The 25223-nt window shown below is 36.5% G+C and overlaps 2 protein-coding genes across 11 annotated transcripts in view; both read left to right on the plus strand.

Annotated features, from left to right (window-relative positions):
* The window catches only part of Camta (Calmodulin-binding transcription activator), a 995933-nt gene that overhangs the window by 235666 nt on the left and 735044 nt on the right, over nucleotides 1–25223 (plus strand). The window lies entirely within an intron of this gene.
* On the plus strand, nucleotides 12605–13267 carry LOC111515239 (uncharacterized). Its single transcript, XM_023171467.2, has one exon. It carries the CDS (start codon nucleotides 12605–12607, stop codon nucleotides 13265–13267), a length of 663 nt encoding a protein of 220 aa, XP_023027235.2.

Raw genomic sequence — 25223 nt, forward strand, 5'->3', positions numbered from 1 at the left:
AGACGGTAGTTATCAACATTTCTAGGTCTCAGGTTCATGTACTTTTTACAAATGTTATAGAAATTGCCAGAAACAATAAATGACCTTTCGGCTTTAGTTTTTGTGTTCGGTATTTTGATGTATAGTTCTTGGCCCATCTCTTTGATATGATCTATTTGCATATATTTCAGTTCTTTTTTTCGGCATGCTCCACAAATGGCAATAATCATTGCAGCCTACAAATAAATTTAAATTTCATAGAAGTAAAATGAAATTTATATCATTTCATTTTACCTCTACCCCCCGAGAAATATTACTAATTAATAATTATATCATTCAGTGGGATTTGACCTTGGGTTATAGAAAAAATATATGCATTATATAAACACTTTACTGCTGAGCTACTCTGGCTATTACCGATATATTGTCTGGTAGTTACATGAGTACTAAACATAATTGATATTCACTTTATGAGTGAATATATGAATTTAAAGAGTTTCAAATAATTTAATAATGTCAAATACAAATACAGTTATTTTTTTGTCTGTAAAAAATCTTCAAATTCTTTTGCTTGGCTGTTGTAGTTCATAGAATAAACGGAAGTAGGCTTTGCAATAGAGGTGATTGGCAAATGGATATGATTGGCTGTTGGCTGATGAAGTTGAATAATTCAGTTTTTACCTTTCTGTTGTGTCTTAGTCTCTCAAAAATTGTTGCAAAAATTTTATAAAAAAATGAATAGAAGGAAAAAGTGGATTGTACTACCTTAGAAAACAAATATTTGCCATCTGGAGCTTCCTTAATGAATTGATTTATTACTGATGATATTTCCGAAGCTGCAGACAAAGGTAACACGACTGCTTTGATACTTATAGACTTCTTCAAAGCCTTTGATACTATTAGTTTTCCAATCTTATTTGCAATTTTGAACTTCATCGGGTTCTCTGAACCTGCTATAAATATAATTGAGAGCTATGTTAAAGATCGTTTACAGTTTGTAGAAACTTCGAAGGGAAAATCAAGCAGTGAATTTATTAACTTTGGAGCGCCTCAGGGATCTTTACTTGGACCCTTATTATTTTGCATATACACTTGTGATCTAGTTTCTGTTTTAATACATTGTAATTCACATATGTATGCAGATGACACTCAACTATAACTATCATTTACCCCTAATGACGTTGCTATTGCTAATTAAAAATTGAAAGAAGATCTAGCTCGTCTTATTTCAGCATCTGAAGCTCATAACCTCAAAATTAATTCAAACAAAACTAATCTGCTTGTTTTTGGTACTAATCGTAGCTTGGTGGAAAGACATATTAATATTGTTATTGGTGATACAGTAATATGCCCCACGAACGTGGCAAAATATTTAGGTATCGAAATGGACGTGAATTTAAGGTTTGCAAAACATGTCACAAAATGTGTTCAAAGAAGTTACATGCCTGAAATATCGCTTGCGTTTACGCAGCTAGTTTTATCAAGTACAAGAAAGAATTTTTAAGTTTACTCTGTCCATAAAAGTCCTACGAGTAGCTAGAAGGTCAAGGTCAGCCAAGTTGACGTCTTTAGGAGGTGCGGTAGACTGAAGGGACGATTGTTGCAGTTCTGATGTTTGATAGTAGTGTTTGTTTGTGGATGAAAATATCATTATCAATTATTTTTCATCCTGAAGATAAAAGTAGTATATTGCTGTGCGGTACTTTTCGTTTAATCAGCTTAAATCGAAAATCACCCTGTATTGTACAATTCTTATTTTAAGCTGTTTTCGAATGAATATTGGTTCAACTCGTGTATAGGACAACCTACAAATGGATTTAAAAAAAATGAATTCATGACTTATGAATATTGATGTACTTCCGCCAAGCCCGTTTCAGATATTAAATTCTTGATAGAGTGGTTCCTATATATTCCAGATAACTCCGTGCTTATACACGAGATCCTGATATTTGGCATCAAGTCAGCCAATGGCATTCCCGAGTAGAGAGAGAATAATAACGTCTGGTGTTATGTTATATATTATATCGTTTCATTTCATCCGAGCCTTGTCAGCAACGTTCTCTTCGTGTGACGATTTAACACCTACTTTAATATTAACAGTGCCAGCCACTTCTAATGGAATCATTGATAAGATATAGCGATTCGCATTTGGCATGGGATTAGGAGGCCAAGGATCCACGGCCTTTGTGCTTGGATAAGTTATACTATTTTCATTGAATTGCAAGAGAATCGTCTCAATAGAAAATTCGATGTTTATTTATTGCTATTGGAAAATGTGTTCTTAATGGTTGAACTGATACGAAAGATGTTTCTAAGCGTATATGCCTTACTATGTAGAAAAGTTTGTTACTACGGATTCGATGAAAAAGTCAATCTTTTTTCAAATCATTTCTCAGTAATACAACACAGCGATTTCTCATCAATAATAACACATGTTGCACCTCAGGGTTCTATACTTGCACCTCTTCTATTTATTTACACCTCTGATTTTTCCAATGTGCTGGAATATTTTCAAATGCATACCTATGCTGATGACGCCAATTTAATTTTTTCCGCAAAAATTAATGAATTTGTATCCGCTGAACAGTTTTTGAATAACGATGTGGATGACCTATTGAAAATATTCAGATATCACTGTTTGAACATCAACCCAAATGAATCATCAGATATAATTTTCGGTAATAAGAGGGACCGGAATAGAGCCATAGATGATTTGTCAATTTTTTGTCAATTATTACGAATCGAAATATAGCGAAAAAGTAAAATGCTTGGGTTTGACAATACATTGCAATTTGAGGTTGATTACCCACATTAACTCTCTGATTCCGAGAGCATAAAATATGGTCTTATAAAATATATATATATATATATATATATATATATATATATATATATATATACCCTCAAAGACAATCCTGACTAAACATCTGAAGATTCAACTAATATTTTCAACTACGGTGATATTGTCTTTGACCTTTGCCTTGATCAAAAAATTCTCCCAGGATCCAAAAACTCCAGAATGCCTCTGTCTGATTATTATTTTCGCTGAAACGAAGAGATCATGATACAACATTTTTTAACAATCTGGGGTAGATGAAAATGTTAATAGAAGAAAACATCACCTTGTATGCTTCTTTCATAAATGTCTAGGTTACCTCTACTCCAAAATTACTCCACATCACCAGTTTTACTCTAGAAACCTTCGTAACATCACAATGCTTACCATCCCGCGTCACTCTCTATCTTTTTTCGAACGTTCTTTCTTTTATAGCGCTGTAACTGATTACAACTCATATCCAGATTGCTATCATTTTCTGCTTTTAAATTTTAAACAAGAGCCATCCTCTTCGGTGAAAAATGTCCCACTATTTATACACTGATGTATAAAAATATTCTTGACTGAGACGCAGCATACCTTAAGCTAAACTCCGCCAAGATAAAACTAAAGACCATTTATTATTATTTACCGAAGTATGCGCTGATCAGGCCCTATCCACCGAATCCTCGATACATTCGGTAGGGTGTGCCAGCCTTATCAACCAAAGACCACTCCCCACACCGTGGGGTAAGTCGTTATTGGGTCCGAGAATCATATGCCATGAGAAGGCGCAGTGAGCCAAGATTGACATCCTTCTGCATCTGTCCGGCTAAGAATTCTGCCTTAGTGCGGCAAGCCGGTATGAAATTCGAGAGTAGAAAGGGAATCATTCTACCAAGGACTCCAATTATGAGAACAACCATCTTGACAGAGTGTTCTGTATAGAGTCTGCGGATTTCGAAGAGAAAATCTAGATATTTTATCCGTTTTTTCTTCTCTTTTTGGACGATAATCGTCTCGCCAGGAGCTGAAAACTCCACAACAAATATCATCTTGCCCTGGTGGTCGAGAAGGACTACATTATTGATATTATTATTGTTATAATACAGGGTGTAACTGAATAAGTGTAAAACGTTCACGGAGGTGATTCCTCATCGAAAAAAAGATGGGATCTTTCATATAAAAAAACTTCATTGGAGTATCCCTTGTTAAGATACAGCCACTTAAAAGAGGTACATAAATTATGTATAACAATTTGCTTCACAACCACTGGAAAAGTTAGAATATTGAAATTAACCTGAAGTTTTGTACTACCAAAAAGATACTTTGCCAGTAATTTATTTGGTTTACCCAATGGTTGTAAGGGGTGGAAAACGCAACCCCTAAAATGTATTTCCAATGTAACTTTTTGTCTAATTATTTGTTTACCATTTGAAAATTTATTTCCGATAGCAAAAATGTCTCTTGGGTTTTTTGCCCAAAATAAACCAGTTCGCAACAAAAAATTATTTTACGTACAACTACAGAGATACATCGTCATAAATGCGAACTGGATTTATTGTTATTTTGTAGTTAGTATCTGCATTAAACGATTAAAGGGTAATAAACAAAACTATTTTATTAATAACAAAACACAAAACATGTAGAAATCATAGGAAATGTTCGATATGTCTACCTTCAGACATTACGCATGCGTCTAGATGTCGGCGCTTTGAGCCACGTATTCGCTCAAAGCTTCCTGGAGTCTCTCTGATTACCCTGCACGCATCGATGATGCGGTTTCTTAAGTCCTCTACATCGTGAACTGGAGTACGATAAACCAAATGATGTGAATGGCCCCAAATAGAAAAATCGAGAGGATTGAGATCCGGGGATGGAGCGGGCAAGTTCTGTGGTCCTTCTCGACCTATCCAATGATTTGCATATTTTTCAGTTGAATGCTGACGTGCTACTTGACTAAAATGGGCGGGAACCCCATCATGCATAAAAAACATATCCGTTCTGACGCCCAAAGGAACTTCCACCAGCAGTACTGGATGCACTTCTCTTAAAAAATGAACGTATGCCTCAGCATTCAATCGAGGAGGTAGAAAATGAGGCCCAATTAAATCATCCCCAATAACTCCGAGCCACACGTTAAGAGAAAACTGTTCTTGATGGTTAGTTTCGACAATAGCGTGAGGGTTTTCATCAGCCCATATGTGGTAATTATGAAAATTAATAATCTTGTCCCGAGAAAAACTACATTTGTCTGTGAATTCTATCGTCTTCAGAAAGTCACAATTCCTTCTAATCATTTCCAGCATCAAATTGCAAAATTCAAGACGGTTCGGAAAGTCTCACGGTAACAGTGCCTGTAACCGTTGCAGGTGGTAAGGGTGTAAGAGTTGCTCCTTTAAAATTCGATATACCGTCATATGATCAACATTTAGCTGGAAAGCAATCTTTCTAGTACTGATAGTAGGTTGTTCTTCAATCAAATTAAGTACTGCTTCCTGAAGCTGTGGTGTTCGTACTTCTCGGTGGCGACCACAATCCTGCGTTCTTTTGTCGAATGAACCATATTCTCGTAATCGTTGATGAAGTCGAGCAAATATTCTATGTGAAGGATGCTGCCGTTGAGGATACATTTCAGGATATCTTCTAGAAGCTTCTAACCCATTCCCTTGCGACAGACCGTAAACGTAATGCATATCAGACATTTCCTCATTTGTGTATGCCATTTTAATAACAAGTGAATTATTAAAGTAACAAATTAAGAACAGAACAACAATACACAATTAGTATCAATTCAATTTCGAAAATTTACAAACAGCGTCATAGCAATTTAATTGTCACTATCGCTAATAGCGACCTACTAGATAAATCAGTTTCGTATTTTAGCATTTATGACGATGTATCTCTGTAGTTGTTCGTGAAATAATTTTTAGCTGCGAACTGGTTTATTTTGGGCAAAAACCCAAGAGACATTTTTTGTTTAGAACGAAACAGGCTATCGGAAATAAATTTTCATATGTAAACAAATTATAAGACAAAAAGTTACATTTAATTACATAAATTTTAGGGGTTGCGTTTTCCACCCCTTACAACTATGGGGTGAACCAAATTAATTCCTGGCTAAGTGTCTTTTTGGTAGTACAACACGTCAGGTTAATTTCAATATTGTAACTTTTTTAGTGCTTGTGAAAAAAATTGTTATACAAATTTTATGTATCCCCTTTAAGGAGCTGTATCTTAACAAGGAATGCTCCAATGAAATTTCTTTATATAAAATATTCTATCTTTTTTTCGACGAGGAATCACTTTCTTAAATGTTCTACACTTATTCAGTTACATCCTGTATAAACAGTAACGGATCTAGCGATTAAGAACATAATATGACAACGGAGGGGATAGAATGGAAGATATTTGAAAAAACCTAATTTCTTTCAAAAACAGACTAACCATTTTGGATGCGCTTTTCAATTACGTATTTCGTTAAGCTTCCCAAGTGTTCGATTTCAGTCGTCTTTCAAATAAAAAAACCTATGTTAATTTAAAAGATATCGTTTAAAAAATTCATGAAAAAATGCCACAAAAAAGAAATTCAGTTGATTGTGTAATTAATTAACTATATCTGTAGTTTGTAAAAAGATTTTCTTATAGATTAAAGATAGGCAAAAAACACGAGAATCCGGCAAAACTCTTATAATTCAGTCCACGCAAATGGAGTCTCGGGCAACAGCTAGTATTTAATGAATTACAAAATTGAATGTAATGCTTCTGCAACAAGTGGTAAACTCAACTAATCAATAGCTCGGTTACTCAGAATACTATACTGCAAAATAATTTTATATTTATTGACTTTTATGGCCGCCGCTAACCTCTAAAAATATGTCTGAACTAATCTGCTTGAATTATCGCTGAATAGTTGCTAGGCCATCAATATGTTAGAGAAATCTGATTCTCTTTCTTTTTTCCTTTTTAGTGAGAAATGAGTTATAAATATTGAATAATAAGGGATTAAAAAAAGACCCTTGCTGTGTGTTTAATGTATAAGTTTGAAAATGTTCTTATAGGACGAATCTGCAGTAATGTTAGTTACAAATAAAAGTGGTAAAAAATATAGAAAGTTTCAATATTTTTTTCTTCGTTATGATTCCTACCACGTATTAACGACTACATCTATCAATTTCTTATGGACCTTCTTTTATGAACTTCGAAGCATCTGATATCCCACCATTCTTTATGAATTTTTGAAATTTGTTGGTGAGGAAAACTTTGAGAAACGTTACTTCATTAGAAAAGCCAACTGCTGCAAAAGTCATAATATGTAGTATCCGAATTCCTGAAATAATATATAAGAACTAGTATCGTAATCTATTTTTTATACAAAGCTTTCATAAATTGAGTGTTAGGCATTATTTTTGGAGTTGATTATTTGCTTCTTCTGTGCAACTTTTGACAATGAGGGTAATATTTCAATGGAACGGAGGTATCTGCAAATTTGTGGATTTGATACATTTGCCATTCATTTTGAAATGAAATTGACAGATGAAACTTTCAAGATGGCGACTGGGCGCCATCTGGGAAAAAATTGAATGGAAAGGGGGGTCTTGTGTTACATCATTTTGAAGCTCATAACGAATACTTCACAACCCTAGAATATGAAGTCAATATCTTCACCTACTACAAAATGGCGGAACATTTAATAATTTCATGAAGACGAACACATTGATGTCGATATTTCTAGAAATATTCCTTTTTATCTGCATATGGTAATTCCAACAACCCTATACGGTTTGTTGAGTTATTTTTTGTTCATGAAAACGACAAAAAATGTCAGTACGACAATGTTCAGTTCAGTTAAAATATCCTCATTTAGTTTTCGGTTTTACTAGCAGAAAGGTACCACGTCAACAATCTCTAAAATAGTCAATTTTCGTCCATTGGAGGAAAAAATTGAAACGTTTTTTATTTACGGTGCGACGTGTAACTTTCACGAGACCGAAAGTATTTTCAATGAACGTTTTCCGAATTTTTAGTTACGAGTGTACTTTTTTTTTAAACGGCAATGTTCAAAGACAAAATTGTCGTTATTGGAATGACACAAACCCTCACGTTTTCCGGGAAACACATACCCAATATCCAGAAAAAATGAACGTTTCGGCAGAAATATCAGGATACCATATTGTAGGACCTCTATTTATTGATAAAAATTTAACAGGGAAACTGTATTTGAATATGCTGGAAACTACTGTTGACCCTCCTATTACTGAAATTGTCGAAGCGAATTCGAATGAATTCGATATGGATATTGTAATTCAACAAGATGGAGCATCACCACATTTCTCCAGACAAGTAATAAAGCTTTTGGATTCTACTTTTCCCGGTCGTTGGATTGGCCGTCGATATCCTACAGAATGGCTAGCCCGCCCGCCAGATTTGACATCTTTACACTTTTTTTATGGGGCAATTTGAAGCAAAATGTGTACGGAACTGAATTTGCTTCAATATTGGATATACGGCAGAGAATAATAAATATTTATAGAGATATTGACGTTACTGTGCTCGAAAATGTTCGTTGTGAAATATCGGATAGACTATTAATATGTCAAGATGTTCAAGGCAACCATTTCAAGCATCTTTTGAAGTGACATCAAGCTTATTACCTCATATTATGTAGTTAAATGTCAATGTATTAAGGCAATTATTAAAAGTTTCGCTATTTTGTTGTAGTTTCCATTTAATTTTTTTTCCAGATGGCGCCCAGTCGCCATCTTGAACATTTCATTTGTCAATTTCACTTCAATTTCCCCAATTTAATTTTTGAAGTTGACCCGTTCAAAAAATAAATGGGGGGGGGGCATTAAAGAAATGCACTGTATATTTCGTTATGTGCTGCTGAAAAAACATCATTTAATGAACAGTTGTTCACAACCTTAGTATGAATAAGCTGTGGTTATAATTGAACTCGTCACCAATCATAATCTTGATGAAGAGTAGCATTCTCGTTCAGATAAACAAATTAGTTTTCTGAAGAAATGTGTTATAGTGGAGGTCGAATAGTATTTGCTCCTAATTGTTCATTCTCAAGTTTAACTTGACCGGTCAATATATTTGCGTATGAATATTACTAGAGTTTTGTCCCAACACCGAACCGTTGTTTTTAACACCTCGACACGTGTTTCAATTACCAAATGATCATCTTCAAAAGGAATATTGAACAGTTCAAAGATTGAACAGTCTAAAGATTAAATAGTTGATTCTTCCCCTTGAAGATTAATTAGTCTAAAGGTTAAACGGTTTAATGTTCCCCTTGATGATGATCACTTGGTGATTGAAACACGTGTCGAGGTGTTTAAAACAATGGTTTGGTGTTGGGACTGAACTCCAGTAATATTCATTACTATACCAAAAGTTCCAAACAGTGCATCACATATAAGGGTATATAAAATGTCAAAATCTTAATCCGATTAGGTCTGGTTATAAGTTTGCCTGTATCTAGTGACAAGTTCACTGATTGAACATGAGGTTTGTTGTTTTATATATATATATATATATATATATATATATATATATATATATATATATATATATATATATATATAAAATACTATTGGTAGTGTGTTTTCTACTGCTGGTGCATTGATATTTATACTTTGTAAATGACTAATGTCCATTGAAACTATCGAAAAGTGTTGGGGTGATTTTCAAAGACGCTAGTAATTTTTGTCATGTCAGTTCGACTTGATATTCATGTCATGCCCGCATTTGCGAAGTTCTCTCTCAGGTAGCAACATACATGGATGCAGCACCAACGGAAAATATTAATAAGCATCGTAGTTAACGAAATGTTACAACAATTATATACCTTTCAACATTTTTAATTATCTTCGGTGGAATAATCCGTGCGCTGCTTTTGTATGTCAACATTTCGACTAATTGGCCGTGTCGAATTCAGAGCGTGTCATGTTCCGAACATGTTCCGGGCGTCAGAATTCGTACGCAACATACGCGCCCTCTGCACGGTGAAATGTGACGGTGCGACGGCATAAAGTTATTAACTTTATGCGCCCATAGGAATAGAGTATTCGCCGGGGTGAATTTAGGATAACGAATCGTTTAGCTAATGAATTCTGGTGCTCTAGACTTTCGCCGTTCCAAGGATAAAAGGATGAATAGTTCCGTATTTATGTGAGGGTGTTTGTTGGCAATGAAGCCGGCAAGGCGTTTGCATGCTTTGTGTCGGGTAGAAAGTGGTTTGGAAAGGAAAGCGCCATGGACTACAGTGCCATCGGCATCATATTGGGCGGCCTATTTTTTGGGGGTTTCAAGAATGCCCGAAATTTCGAATTATATTCTACTTTCGTTCTTGGACGTTTTTTGAAATTGAAGCAATACATTTGAATACTTTTTATTGATAGTCCCTTCGCCTAGCATATATAACTTTGTTTGATTCGTAATCCTGTTAAAAAATCTGTCTGTTTTTCCGTTAACCAGCTGTCACCCCCCCCACCCTAACAACGACAGATCTTGAAAATTGAAACTTGTGCGAGCTAAGGACTAACGAGATCTTACTTTTCAACGTGTGATTCCTAACACCGGTTGAAAGATAGAAAGTGAAAACCGACCGTCCGGTCTTGCGGTTCTAACCACTGGTTCGCAGATCAGTCGATTGACTGAGTGGAGCTGATCACCCACGTCAACCCACTAGGCTACCGTCTCTCCAAATTTGCTTCCTTACTCATTGTAACGATGGATTGAAATAATGTAAGTTACCTGGAATTACAACTGGAACAATCCTGACATTTACGTCTGCTCTCCAGAGTGTATTTATCTTAAACAACCATTCAAATTATTGAATTAATCAACATTTGAAACAAAATTCATAAAAAGTTCGTACCTCTTATTAATGGCGTAATCATGGGAATAGAGAATTTTCGGAAAATTCAAGGTGATGTCAAATTAAGGAATTGAGTCACTTGTAACTTAGAGTTTTTCGGTCGTCGCTCGCTTTTGACGTTTTTAAATTCATTTGCTAATGAATGAAAGTGGAACTACTACCTGCAAATTAATTTGTCAACAATAGATTAAAAAGCGGACAAATTAATTTGCAGGTAGTGGTTCCACTAGTTAATTACTGAAAAATCAATTAGGATATTCATCATTTAATATACAAATTCCACATCGGACCAAAAGTCTTCAGGTATATAAACAGCTAACCCTCGTCTTTAGATTCAGTATCAATTTGATTCTCCTGAAGATGCTACCCTTGTTAGCGAAACGGGCGTCGAGTGCAAAAATATCAGTTTGGTGTCAGGGTGATTGATCTCGAGAAAAAGTTTTCAAAAATGGGTTTGCAAAACCACTCACTACTTCACCTAACCCCACGAACACACGGCACTGATAAAGAAATATTGTGAAACGGACAAAAAATTAGTATTCAGTCAGTCCAACTAGCCAAGCCTTTACTCTTCAACTACATTTGATAGCACATTTACTATCTGAGCGACTAGGGGTCACAGGCAAGAAATGTTTATGACTGTATTCTTATTTTTATTGCCTTTCCAATTGGGAATGGATAGACTATAGAAGGTTTTATATGGTAATAATTAGTGATTTTATCAGTCCCGGTACATTAGTTTTCATTCAGCTGTACGGATTGATTTCGTATAGATTATACCTGTTTCTGGTTTACGCAATTGGGCATGGGTGCAGAGCCAGAGCGGGTCGCTAGTCGATAATAAACAGTTACGATCTAAGAATCCAGTTGAATTGCATCGTAAATCAAGATGAAGGTGAGTTCTTTTCCATTCTGGAATAATTCATATAGTACTCCAATATATACAAATATAACGAAATTAAATGTATTTCACCCAGAAACTAAGCATATTGTTCGTCAACTCAGACAATCCAAACAGTAATACAAATTATCTTCAACATTGGTATATATTTTGGTGCGTTTGCTGTATAACGTCATGATATTTATTAATAATTCGTCTCCGTAGTGTTTTCAGTAGGTTGGCTGGAGAGCAATACTTTTTTTTCTGTGTTTCCAGAAAAAAAAGAACTCAAATTGAGTTGTCTAGTTCACGACAAAATGGTTTAGACTTTCACGGCTGAGGTTTTCAGTGTCATTTTTTTTCGAGTTTGAAAGCCGTGGACTTTCGGAATTTCTTTCTGTCGTTTCGCTGGCGCGAGTGTCTAGCTCCATCAGAGATTTAACCATCATGGCTTGCAGTCCGATTACCACCTTTTCGGCTTCGTAAAGCGTATTTATGCCTTGTCAGGTAATCAGTTGTATTTGTACCTGTATTTGTATCTGCATTTCTACCTGTACTCGTTCCTGCACTTGAACTTGGAACATTAACAATCTTGCTGCCTGTTGTCCTGTTCGTTATTCTCGAATTCCTTAAAATGGGATTTCATATTCAATTGACGTGCACCGCTTCTTCTTTTCAGTTGAAATTCTCCGTGTGTTTGTGGATCTCTATTGCCTCCAGTACCAGTCGGCTATGGTATCCCTGTTTGGGGGCAAAAAACCTCTACGGGGAGGAAATTTGGAGATTATACAACCAACTGGATAAAGGCAGGAAATGTAAAACACACTTACTGGAAACATTGACATTTTTATGCCGCTGTCGGGACGCCAACATCACACCAGCTTTCTTGAAACTGAAACGGTCCTTTAAATCAGTTCAAGCAAATCGAATTCATTCGAGAAGTGAGAAAGCCTTCCTGCGAGAACGAATTCATCATACACGGAGCCAGCTAGCGGAGACTGTCAATGCCTTGTTGAAACTACACCTTGAATTTGGCAACCGGATGAAACCCGAGGACTGGGACAAACTTGATGGCATATCCTACAAAAAAGTGAAAAATGAACGGGACAGAGTGAGCAAAAAACACAAAGTGAAGTTCGAAAAACTATACGAGGCTGTATGTACAGCGGCCCCTCGTTTAGACTTGTCCAGAGTGGTCATAAACCGAACGGACCGGGTTCTCACTGAAGATGAAACGTCAGTGTTAGCACGAGGCGTTAACTTCGCGATTGTGCCACGACGGGTTCCAAATGAGGAAATTATCGCTGGTACAGAAGCGGCAATCAGGAATCTATCGGATGAAGGAGCGGAAGACATCAGGATTATAACAGCAAACATCCTGAACAAGGCACGACCTCCTAAATGCAACATCTCTAAAAGAGAGATTGCAGCCTTAAAGAACTTGAACTCTGATGAGAGCATCACGATACTTCCAGCAGACAAAGGAAATGCTACGGTGATTCTGAAAACGGAAGAATATAACAACAAAATTGAAGAACTACTAGACCCGGCAAACTATCGCAAACTTCAACGGGACCCAACGCAATCTAAGTTAAGAAACGTGAACAGAGTCATAAGATCTTCCTCACTGTCGGAAACCACACAGAAAGCCAATCTTAGAACTGAAGCTGTTCCACCTAGGCTCTACAGGCTTCCAAAAATCTAAAAACCAACATGCCACTGAGACCGATAGTCAGTACCCCGGGCTCTCCGACCTACCACTTGGCGAGACATCTGGCCTCGCTCCTACAACCCCATGTGGAAAAGACCAACTCCTACGTCAAGGACTCGACAGACTTCGTTGGTAAAATTAGGGGCTTAACGCTGGAGCCGACGGATATTCTGGTCAGCTTCGATGTGGCGTTTTTGTTAACCAATGTCCCACTTGAAGACTCTCTGAGGGGATTAGCCCACGTGTTTCCGAATGACATCGTCGAACTCTCTAGAACATGTCTCACATGAAGTTACTTTCAATGGGGGGGGGGGGAAACTTCTATGAGCAACTAGATGGCGTTGCGATGGGGAGTCCACTTAGCCCAGTGATATCAAATTATTTCACGAAACGGTTTGAAGGGAAGACGATAGACACTTTTGAATTGAAGCCGACCTTGTGGCTACGTTACATGAATGACACCTTCGTCATCTGGAAATATGAAAGAGACGCCCTGAACCGTTTCCTAAACTACTTGAACGCCCAACACCCGAGCATAGAATTCGCCATGGAGATTGAGCAAGACCCACGGATAGCTTTCCTAGATGTACTAGTAGAACGATGTGGTACCAGACTAACCCATAAAGTGTATCGAAATCCCACACACATAGATAGATACTTGCCCCCACTACCGAATCACCATCCTAGCCAAAAGAGAGGAGTCATCTCCACTCTAACGGAACGGGCTCGGAGAATATGTGAACCAGAACATCTGGAGAGGGAACTGAAATACCTTGAAGTGACCTTGAGATCGAATGGATACAGTGCCTCCGAGACCAGAAATGCCATAAAACCGAAGGATACCACGGTTCAGAAAGCGAAAAAGGATCAGATGGTTCCACGGACAGAATTGGAAAACTATTGGGCAAACACGACATCGAAACAGTCTTCAAACCCACGAGGAAGATTCAACAAAGCCTCAGGTCGGCTAAAGACAAAAGATACCCATTATCAGCAGCAGGGGTCTACCGCATACCGTGCACTTGTGGAAAGGAATATATCGGAACCACCAAACGATCCATGGGAACAAGACTAAAGGAGCATAAAAGGAACTTCAGACTAGGCCAAACGGACAAGCCAGCTGTGGCTGAATACGCACTCAGTGAAGGAGACCACAGAATTTTGTTTGAAAACATAGAACTAATTGCCCCCAACCAGAGATACCATAGTCGACTGGTACGGGAGGCAATAGAGATCCACAAACACACGGAGAATTTCAACCGAAAAGAAGAAGCGGTGCACCTCAATCAAATATGGAACCCCATTTTAAGGATTTCGAGAATAACGAACAGGACAACAGGCAGCAAGATTGTTAATATTCCAAGTTCAAGTGCAGAAACGAGTACAGGTACAAATGCAGGTACAAATACAGGTATAAATACAACTGATTACCTGACAAGGCATACATACGCTTTACAAAGCCAAAAAGGTAGCCATCGGACAGCAAGCCATGATGGTTAAACCTCTGAAGAAGCTAGCCACTCGCGCCAGCGAAAAGTCAGGAAGAAATTCCGAAAATCCACGAATTTTAAACTCGAAAAGAAATGACACTTTCTAGTTAACCTTCATCCTATTCAGAAACCTCGAAACCTGTCTTTTATTCAAATAATTCAGTACATAATTTTGTAACCAGTTTGTTGCTACGTTGACAACGTTTTGGATTAAATCTACATAACCACTTGATTATTTTTTCAATTCCAGCTCACACGTACAACTTCTGATGTTTCTGTGGGTTTACTGCGTTGCATGGTAGAGAAACTTGCCTGAATGCCGCTTCCCTGAATAATTTTGTTATTTTACTTGTGTTTGGTTAAGAAATATCGACACGTTATTATCGTTATTTCTTCCTAATTTTGAGCTGGTTGTTTCCTGTCCCTGAATCCCCGATACATTCGGGAGGGCGCGTCGGCATCATTAACCAAAGACCAATTTCCACACCGTGGGGTAAGTGTTCATTGAGTTCGAGAATCATGACACTAAAACCAGACGCAAGAGCCAATAATGACAGCTTTCCGTCATTACATCATTATTTTTCATAGTTCGTTCACTCATAATTTCGGAAAGATACTTGTGACGAGCAAAGTAGTCGTCAATTAGTTTGCTGCCTGCTGGAAACCAGCCCAGCTCGATGGTCATTGAGTTATATCTGACAGACATTTATGTAAGATACCTCACAGAGGTTAGTCTTGCAGATGTTTTACGTCCATACAGCAGCATGATCACGACTGTAATCAATCGAGTATAGACCGACTCCGAGGTATTAGCTCTCGTCAGTGCAGGAAAAATCCGACTCGAACAACAGTGTCCCTGGTACTCGACTGACTTCAATATGGCTCAACTGCTCGTATGAAACAATTGTCTGAAAAATGATTTGTTAATTGGTAACAGTTCCATTACGTGAGCAACATACCAGAAGCGGAAAAAACATCCTATAGACCAACACTCAAAATTATGAAAATTTAGCAGTGTTCGTGGACTGTTTAGTCAAAAATGTTTTCAAACAATGACGAATTCGATCAAACCAAAGCACAAAAAGACAATTACAGTCCACTGGTATGAACCATATCGGCAATCATACACTGGATGAATAGGAATGAAAGACACATTGAATTCTCATGGGGTCCCAGTCACCAAGGAATCTCGTGTAATGAACTAGCAGATCAAACGTGCTACCGAAACACCTGATGTTTATAATATTCCTATTCGACAAGAAGACTTAAAAAAAATCAAATAACAGATTATGGGTTTATGGCAAACTGAATGGGAGGGAACAGATACAAAATTGAAAGAGGTGAAGCCAAAAATCACACCCTGGAGGTATTCTATTCCACAGACACGAAGAGAACAAACTGTGATCACACGCTTGAGAGTAAGTGACACCAACTTAACAAACATATTCATGCTCTGAGGACAACGACAACCAATATGGGGGCTAACACTGAAACATATCTTGCTAAACTGTGTCCAATATGATGGAGTTAGACAACGATTTGAAATACCAAGTTCTCTGAAGGAATGTCGGAAAAATTATAAAAAAATTTGGATGAGATTATAAAATTTATGAAAGCTATAGGGCTATACTCAAAAATTTAAACAAAGAAACAAATGATAAACAAACTAATAGTAGAAGGCCAATGACCTCGCAGTCGACGCCTTTGAACCACAAAAACAATTCAAAATCATATGTTTCAGTGGAAACAATAATTTTTTGAGCCAACAAGACTATTTTTTTATAAAATGAAAAATATTGCAAATATGAAGTCTGTTTTTATATTTTGTTGGTAAATAGTACTACTAAAAAGAATTGAAATTGATAGATACAGTAAATTATTTCATTTTATTTTTTTGAAAGTATTTTCAGTACTGAATTTTGAATAGTACTGAACAATTTCTATAACAACAAGAGTATTATCAGTATTAGTAATCAGAAATTCGTTGGATTAGTTGGATTTCTATTTTAACAAAACGTATTAGAAGTTGCGCATCTCATGATGTGCATTCTGCTGAAAATTATTCATAACCGAATATACGTTTCATATACCTATATCTGGACGAAACGTTAAATCCGAAATGTGGGTCATCAAACGACTGTCATCAAATCAGTTATAGTTTATACCGATAGTGTATCTCAATTTAATGATTACTTTTGTGACACGCAATTATTTTCTGGGGTCTATATTCAACTACTACGTCATCGAGTGAACAACAGAGTGCTTGGAGTGGGACCTTCGTCGCTGATCCCAAATCAAATCAAAATATGCTTTATTATCCAACATCTTACTGGCAAAGTCGTAAATATATAATGCTATATAATGAACATTGATAGCCATTTCATGTTGATTTCAATAACTTGTTTACACAAAGCTACATGCCAATTACTCGATAGAGCCTTGGTAGAATTCGTCCACTCTATAATAGGGCCTCCCAACAAGGAATTCTTTTACTTTCTTTCTGAATTTCTTTTCATTATATATTCGCCTTAAATTAATGGGAAGGTGATTAAATAGCTTCTTGCTATTGGAAAAAATAGAATTTTGTGTAAGGGATAGAGTAGGTGTTGGAAGGGAAATGAAGTAAGACTGACGTGTACTATAAGTTGAGGTGGTATTAAATTGATTTTCATATTTTTTTAGTGGATAAGACACACTGTTTCCAAAATAAAAAGGCATACTAAGGTCAGAATTTTTTGCTTCACAAATAATGGGCGGCATGAATCCTTGTGCATAAATATCTGATGAATCTTTTTTGTAGAGAGAATACTATATTGAAACAATCTACATTTTTAAATTCCTATACTATGAGAGAAGTTTAAAAGTCTATGGCCGTATATAGCCGATCTTCAAAGCATCTTGAGCAACACTAGATTTCTCTGATAGCCAAAACCGAGTATATGAAACATGTTTCTTTAAAAAGTGTTATTGTAGCCCGCCTAGTTTGACCAACATATTTTATCGCAATCGCAATTCATTCCGTAAATCGTACGCAAATAGTTTTCTCATTAGACTGTTTAGAGTATGTTGATGTCGTCTTCATGTTATCACGAATGTATAATTTTTTAGATTTCAATTTTCAACAAACTGTTCTCCTCTGAATTTATCTGACGATACGTCACTGTGAGATGAAGCCACACCGTCGACAAAACAACATCGCGAAACAGATGAACTGGGTCATCGGAGTGAGTTTTATGGTTCGACAGGGCGGTGGCACTTAAAAGGTCGGGAAATTGAAAATTGGAATTCGGGAACGGTGGCGACCGCCGAAGGCAAATTGAGAGGCGGTGTGATATGCTAAGTCGAGTTGGCGGTGACAAATGGACCCAGCAGCGCCGCCCTTAGCCGATCACCGATCGTGTCGAGGTAAATTGTCACTCGTGCTAACCGGAAATATGGGCCCCGACTGGCCCATCGACATTTCTCCTCGCGTACGACGGGAATATCTTTGGAAAAAGTATTGAAAACGTTATATTTCCCAGTCGCTAGGATACCGGTCTATTCATTGATGCCTTCTAGCTCCAACAGGGTTTGAATAGTTTAGAACTATATTGAAATAGTTCAGGTAAACTACGAGTGCCTCAAGCTGGTTTCAGTTGATACAATAGAAATTCTGAACGTTAAGTTCTGTTGTATATATTTCAGTAACAACAATATACACGGATGAAACTAGCACAATTTTAAAAACTACATACTTTGAGATGGGTGGGGTATAGAAGTTTGTTCTGAATAACTAATCAAAAATGACTTTTACACTGACCTCCGATTCTGAACGTTTGGCTCAACACGGGGCAATTCACTGCCGAGTAATATAGACTCTCTGCTGTATGTGCGATCGCCTTTCCGTGTTAGAGCTTGGCTTGTATAAGAGTTCGAAGTGTAATACGCCTGGCACAGCATCAAAACGTTGAGAGTACATGGTTAAAATAAGTTAAAAATCAAAACCTTCATTATCAATTACCTAGATGAGCAAATGTACTTGAGAACCATACACTACTCACCAATGTGAAAACTTAGTGTTCTCTAGTTTCAAAACCCTATTTGAATTTTCCATTCTGATCCTCAGTAGAATCTTCTTCATTTTCAGGAAAACTGTCTTAAAAACTGTTCGAATAATGTATATTATATAACATCTTGTACTCAGTTCAGTATTACCCAAAACAAATCTCAGCAAAATAAAAAATGAAAAATTATTGGTGACATTGTTTTCTTTTATATCCCAGTTATATTTATTCGTCCTATATTTTCCACACGAATAGGTTATGAAGGAGAGGAACAAATCTTTCGTTAAGCTCATTGAATTGCAGTGCATTTTTTCCAATATCACTGATTTTTTTATTCAAGCTCTCTTCTAGCTCAGTCATATGTGGTAGTATCTTCGCTTTTGACGTATCAATCAATAAGCAACTGTCATTCCAAACTCCACCTGGTGTCTTTTAAATTTGTGACAAAATTAAAAGATAAATGTTTTTGAGACAACAGTAACAGACTGTTTTATCTATTGTTTCAATTATTTGGTCCAGTAATTGTTTGCGTTGAATCCAGGGTTGTGTCTTATTTTTTGGCAATTTGACATCTATCCTGAGGTAATTTAACTCTTTCTATATATATATATATATATATATATATATATATATATATATATATATATATATATATATATATATATATATATATATATATATAACGAATCCATGATAATTCTTTTGAAATTAATGTCATGTAATTAGATTGATTCCAATAATATTTATTAAACAGAAATAATGTTTCTTCAAATGGTTTTTGGATACTCTGTAGACCATGGATGCACAGACCGCGGCCCGCCGGTCGAATACTGGTGGCTCGCCGACAGCAAAAATAATACTCTCGTACATTCGAAGAATATTTAATTCTATTCCAGAATAAAACCAAAAAAAAATATGTTCGAAAAGTAATTTGAATCTCGCGGGCGCGCTATTTGAATCTAGCGCGTGCGCTATTTGAATCTAGCGCGTGCGCTATTTGAATCTAGCGCCCAAAAATGCTAAGTCAAGTAACATCGCTTGCCGCCTTTATATAAAGTTCAAAATAGTAGAAGTAGAGAAATCAAGAATTTTATAGCGCGGTGTGAGCAAGCGAGATAGCAATAGTCCCGAATTCCGGATTGCTCGCGTAGGTACGAGTAGATACACGAAGCTTCCAGAGTAGCATGCGCGGTATAAAAGCCACGCTAACCGCAGCGACCGACAGTTCGATTTTAATTTGAGTGAAATGTCAACAGAAAAAAATAAGCGCGAAAATACAAAGCGAAGTAATAAGTGATTGAGAATAAGTGCTGTTTAATAATGTTTTGGGGAGGCAATAGTTCTAGTGTAGATTTTAACTCGACTAGTCGGTGTCATATATTTTGATCCACATTCAACGTAGATTTTCTGTTAACCCGTCAAGTGCCGTGTATAATTGTGTTGTGAAATCGTAAGTAAAACTCTGTTATTAATAAGTGTTTTCCTTCCTATTTAATCAATTTAAATCAAATTTAGCTTTAATGTTGGCCAAATATTAAAATAAAACAAAGAAATTACTATTTTTATCAGAATTTCTCTAACTGTAATAATTACGTCATTATTTCAGATATAAAATCTGTATAAAAATCTTAAAATTTCTGAGGAATTTAATCAATTATTTTTGATAATTTAAAAAAGAATGGGTAATTTAAGTAGATTCTGTAATTGTTTTTAGGTGCTGTGTTAATCCTAGCCAGGATTAGAACGCAACATGGAGAAGCCAGGACCTAGTAAAAAACGTAAGGTCAAAGATGAAAATCGGCAGTTTCAAGAAATTTGGACTGAGAAATACTTTTTTGTATGGTCGCATAACAAAGTCGTTTGTTTAATTTGCAAGAATTCTGTTGCGATTGCAAAGGAATATAATGTAAAAAGGCACTATGAAACGCAGCATCCTTCTTTCACCAAGTTTACAGGCGAATTAAGAAAGCAAAAAATGTTGTCTTTAAAACGGAAGCTTATTGGTCAGCAAGCTATGTTTACAAAACCCATTCAAGATTCAGAAACAGCTACAGAAGTTAGTTATGAAATTTCTCGAATGATAGCAAAGCGAAGTCGCCCCTTCAATGATGGCGATTTTGTAAAAGAATGCATAGAAATTGCCGCTAAGAAAATGTGTCCAGAAGCAGCAAAAAAGTTTGAGAAAATTCAACTGAATCGTATGACTATCCAAAGACGAATTATGTCTTCGTCAGGTAATATTGCGGAACAATTAATTGAAAAAACTAAGATTATTGCATTTTTTTCATTAGCGCTCGACGAATCCACTGATATTAGTTCCACAGCTCAACTTCACTTTTGGATGAGTGTTCAAAAACTGATTTGGACTTATTAAAATTATCGGGAGTTGCGACTGACGGTGCTCCTTCGATAATTGGTGTCAATTCCTGGCTAGTTACTTTGCTGAAAAAGCATCTGCAAGGAAAAAACATAAACGCTGAAGATCTCATGCAGTTTCACACCACCAAGAAACCCTCTGTTCTAAAAAAATTGAATTTCAAAATGTCATGAAATTGATAGTTTCGACTGTAGATTTTATAAAATCACGAGGACTCAATCACAGACAATTCAAACAATTCCTTGATGACATCGAAAGCGAATACGGAGATTTACTGTATTATACAGAAGTAAGGTGGCTAAGCCGTGGATTGACACTGGAACGATTTCTAAATTTAATAGAAGAAATTGGAATATTTCTGGCGGAAAAGCAAAGGAATGTCCCGGAACTTAAAAATCCTGATTGGTTGTGTGATTTCGCTTTTTTAGTTGACATTACAAATCATTTGAATTCCTTGAACACACGGCTTCAAGGCAAAAATCAACTGATATCTCAGCTCTACGCTCATGTATCATCCTTTCAATGCAAGCTGACACTTTTCAGATCACAATTGAATTCTGGAAATTACAATCATTTTCCGAATTATAAGAAAATGGCTGAAAAATTCAACGAAACTGCGATTAATTTCAGTTATGTAGAAAAGCTAGATATTTTGATTCAATCTTTTCAAGACAGATTTTCGGAGTTTAAAAAAGTGAAACCTCTGTTGGACATATTCAGCAATCCTTTCACGATTTCAGTTGAAAATGCGCCAGAGTCAATGCAGTTAGAAATTATCGGCATTCAAAACGATCAAGATTTACGCAACAAATTCAACGAAGGAGACTTGCTGAACTTTTACCGCTGCATTGATAAAAATATGTACGCATAAACGCTCTGAAATGTGCCAGCTTATTTGGTTCTACCTATATATGTGAACAAACTTTTTCAATACTAAATAATAATAAAACAAAAAATCGAAACCGCCTTGCAAATGAAAGTTTGGAAGCAGTTTTACGTGTTGCTACAAGTAAATTTGAGCCAAATATAAAAAAGATTGTAAGCACTATGCAGTGCCACGCTTCAAATTAATAAATTCTTTTTGAATTTTAATAAATTATTATCAATTCTTTATTGTCTTTAATTACCTATACTTCTGGCGGCCGGCCCGCCATCAGTTCATGATTTGCCCGAGTGGCCCCTAGTCTTCATAAGTCTGTGCAACCATGCTGTAGACCGTCGATATACCGAATCACGTATATTTTTTTTTAAGTTCTCGGTTGTAAATATCTCTTGCAAGTTTTACGGTGCACAAATTTCAACCTCATTACCAAACATAACTTAAGATTATTCGAAACAAGTTTCTTTCAGTAAAGTTTTGAAAGTTGTTTCAGCACTTTATTGAGAAACATAACAATCTACAGTATTTTCATGATGATATTTCCTGGAAAAAAAATGTGTATTCCGTATTCTGGATGTTTCTGAAACTAACTGATAATAACGCTATCATACATGAAACGCAGAATTTCATGTTGAATAATATTAATTCAAAAAAGTAAACACAATGGAGATAACTGAATGTCTTCGAGAATTTTAGAACGAGACGAAACTTCTCAATGGAGAGATCGCAAAAAGTCCATTCAAATTTAAGTAATAATTATTTTAACGATTGTATCCCAACTATCACTATAGGTGTTTCATCAATATTAATCCAAAAGCTTTTTTAATTTTGAAGTTTTCCTGCAGAAGTTTCCTACAGAATTTCAGATTTCAGTATTGTCTAGTCTAAAACTGCTATTTGAAATTCATCAAGTATCATTTTTAAGCAATGTTTTCTGTGTTTTTCTCAAACTTTCTCAGAAGGGAAAAAAGGTTGCTTTAATAAGTACTCATATCGCCTTCTATAATATTCGGCGTTGCGCCCATGTTGCTATTGTCCTTTGAAAGTCTATTAGAAACAGTGAACCCTAATAATACGCCTCATTTTGGAGATCCCGTTATCGGAGATTCTTTTGTAATCGTTCTGAATCCAACATTAGAGAAAAATCAATCGACCGTCGTTGAAGTCATCTGTTGTGATTGGAAATACCGAATTAAATAAATAACTTGTCCGATATTGGATTTTTCCCGGATGGGCTCGCTAGCCAAGTGGGCCGTGTATATCATTTGTTTTTTCTTGTAGCTGTTATGGTGACATTTATCGAGGTACGCATGGCTGAAGTTTGTAAGCCATTCATCTTCCTGCTGTCTATCTTCGTTACGTATATGAAGTTTGCGTGATATGTTCGAGGTGGTGTTTCTTTCACTCATTACCATCCTCAAGCGTTTGATTTATGGTGTGGGTATTGTTCATTTTAATACCAATAAAAATGATTTGGCCTCTCTTTTTTTGCTTTTCAACCTTTCTTTTTCCTTCAAGTTTGATTGCAAAATAATTTGTAGTAATAGGAGTTAGCTGTTGCTGGTTGGATGGAAGAGCAATTTCTGCCTTGATTTATCGTGTGCAGATGTTGATTTCTGTCATTCGTTAGGTTAGCTTGCTATCTGTATTGAGTAACCTTCCATTTGTTATGTTTCAATTTAGCACTAGATGAAACTGCTCCTATGTGACCTTTCAAAACACTACCTCAACTTTTAAGATCTTTATTCAGAGGATGTTAACAATGTATTTCAGTTACAAGTTGATTTTATTCATTTAAAATCATAGTAATGGGAATCTTCCGTTCCATAGAAAACCATACCTGAAATGTACAAGAATAGATGTATGCTCCCTGAATAACTGCTTTGATCAGTACTTATCACTCACTTCGCATTCTCCTATTGCCAATCGACGTTGAAGATCCGAAATTCCTCGCTAGGTTGAAATAGTTGTTATCGCTTGTTTCTCCGTTTACTTCACCTATCATTTTTCAGCCGTCGTCTGCCTTATTCTCTATACCTTTCCAGAAGGATTACTACATATTAGAGCCATATCGCCAGAAAAACAATAATAGTTAGCTCTGGGTTTCTGAATACTGTTTGATATTTTCGGTAAATATTCAGCATAATATGAATGTTCAAATATTCGTATAGAATGGGAAAAATGTGGCGACTTACCTTATATGTTTCTATTCCATGGCATGAATAAGGATCGGTAAATAGTTGAAAATAGGTTGAAGTCAATATTTTTGTAAACATTCAATAACCAGGTTAAGAGACAGCTGTTGGTTGACATCTGCTCACACTGAAATTCTGCCGAACTTTCGTAGTGTCGTTACGACGACCTACACTGAACTAGTTCTACAGTTGTTCACGGGTAAGGGATTGATCGGTTACTCAAATTGTCAAAGGTTGTTTTAGGGTTGCATTGCTTTGAGAAGGAGTTTTGATGGGTCATGGACTTGTTGATGATGTCTCGAGTGGCTGTGGAGGAATTGATAGATTCATGATGTTGTGCTTGTAGCACAACATCATGAATCATGATGTAGGTGCTTGTAGCGTAGATTGGACACACTGTGGCAACAACTGGATAGCTGTCAGATGTGGCAGTCTTTCGGATTTCGGTGTAGACCTTCGTTGAGCTTGGTTGAGAGTTCAAGTGTACCATCTGACTGGCTTGTAAGATATATATGGTTGTATCTGTGCCATCCTTCATGGAAGACTGATTGGTTAGTTTGGTGTGTATATTTGCAGTCTGAAACTTTTTTGAGGATTTGTGGTGGTTACCGAACTCATTGTGCCAGGTGGAAGGATTTCCGAAATCAGATTCATAAGAAACAGAAGGCCCTTAGTCACTCATCAAGTCCCAGTAGGACTTCCGTGCAGAGCACCGCACACGAAGAAACGTATAGAAAACCCCTTGGCCAAGGGTTTTTTTTCCTGAGGTGTAGAACACCTTGTTGACAAACTCCCTGGATTTGGAGGTGTTCAGCTACCTTTGGGGTCCTATTTGGTGATCCATTACTGGTCCATCTTGTTGTGCCCTACAGAGTGATCTATCTTGGTGGTGCTACAGGGTGATCCATCTCCGCCGTACTACAGGGTGATCCACCTCCGTCGAACTACGGGGTAGCCTAACACCA

This window comes from Leptinotarsa decemlineata, unplaced genomic scaffold, assembly GCF_025532065.1.
Source record: "Leptinotarsa decemlineata unplaced genomic scaffold, Ldec_3_MD MMD2_tig00000218_RagTag_RagTag, whole genome shotgun sequence".
Lineage (NCBI taxonomy): Eukaryota > Metazoa > Arthropoda > Insecta > Coleoptera > Chrysomelidae > Leptinotarsa > Leptinotarsa decemlineata.

Coding starts and splice junctions, on each gene's coding strand:
- LOC111515239 (XM_023171467.2), top strand. CDS start 12,605: ATGAAACCCGAGGACTGGGACAAACTTGATGGCATATCCTACAAAAAA.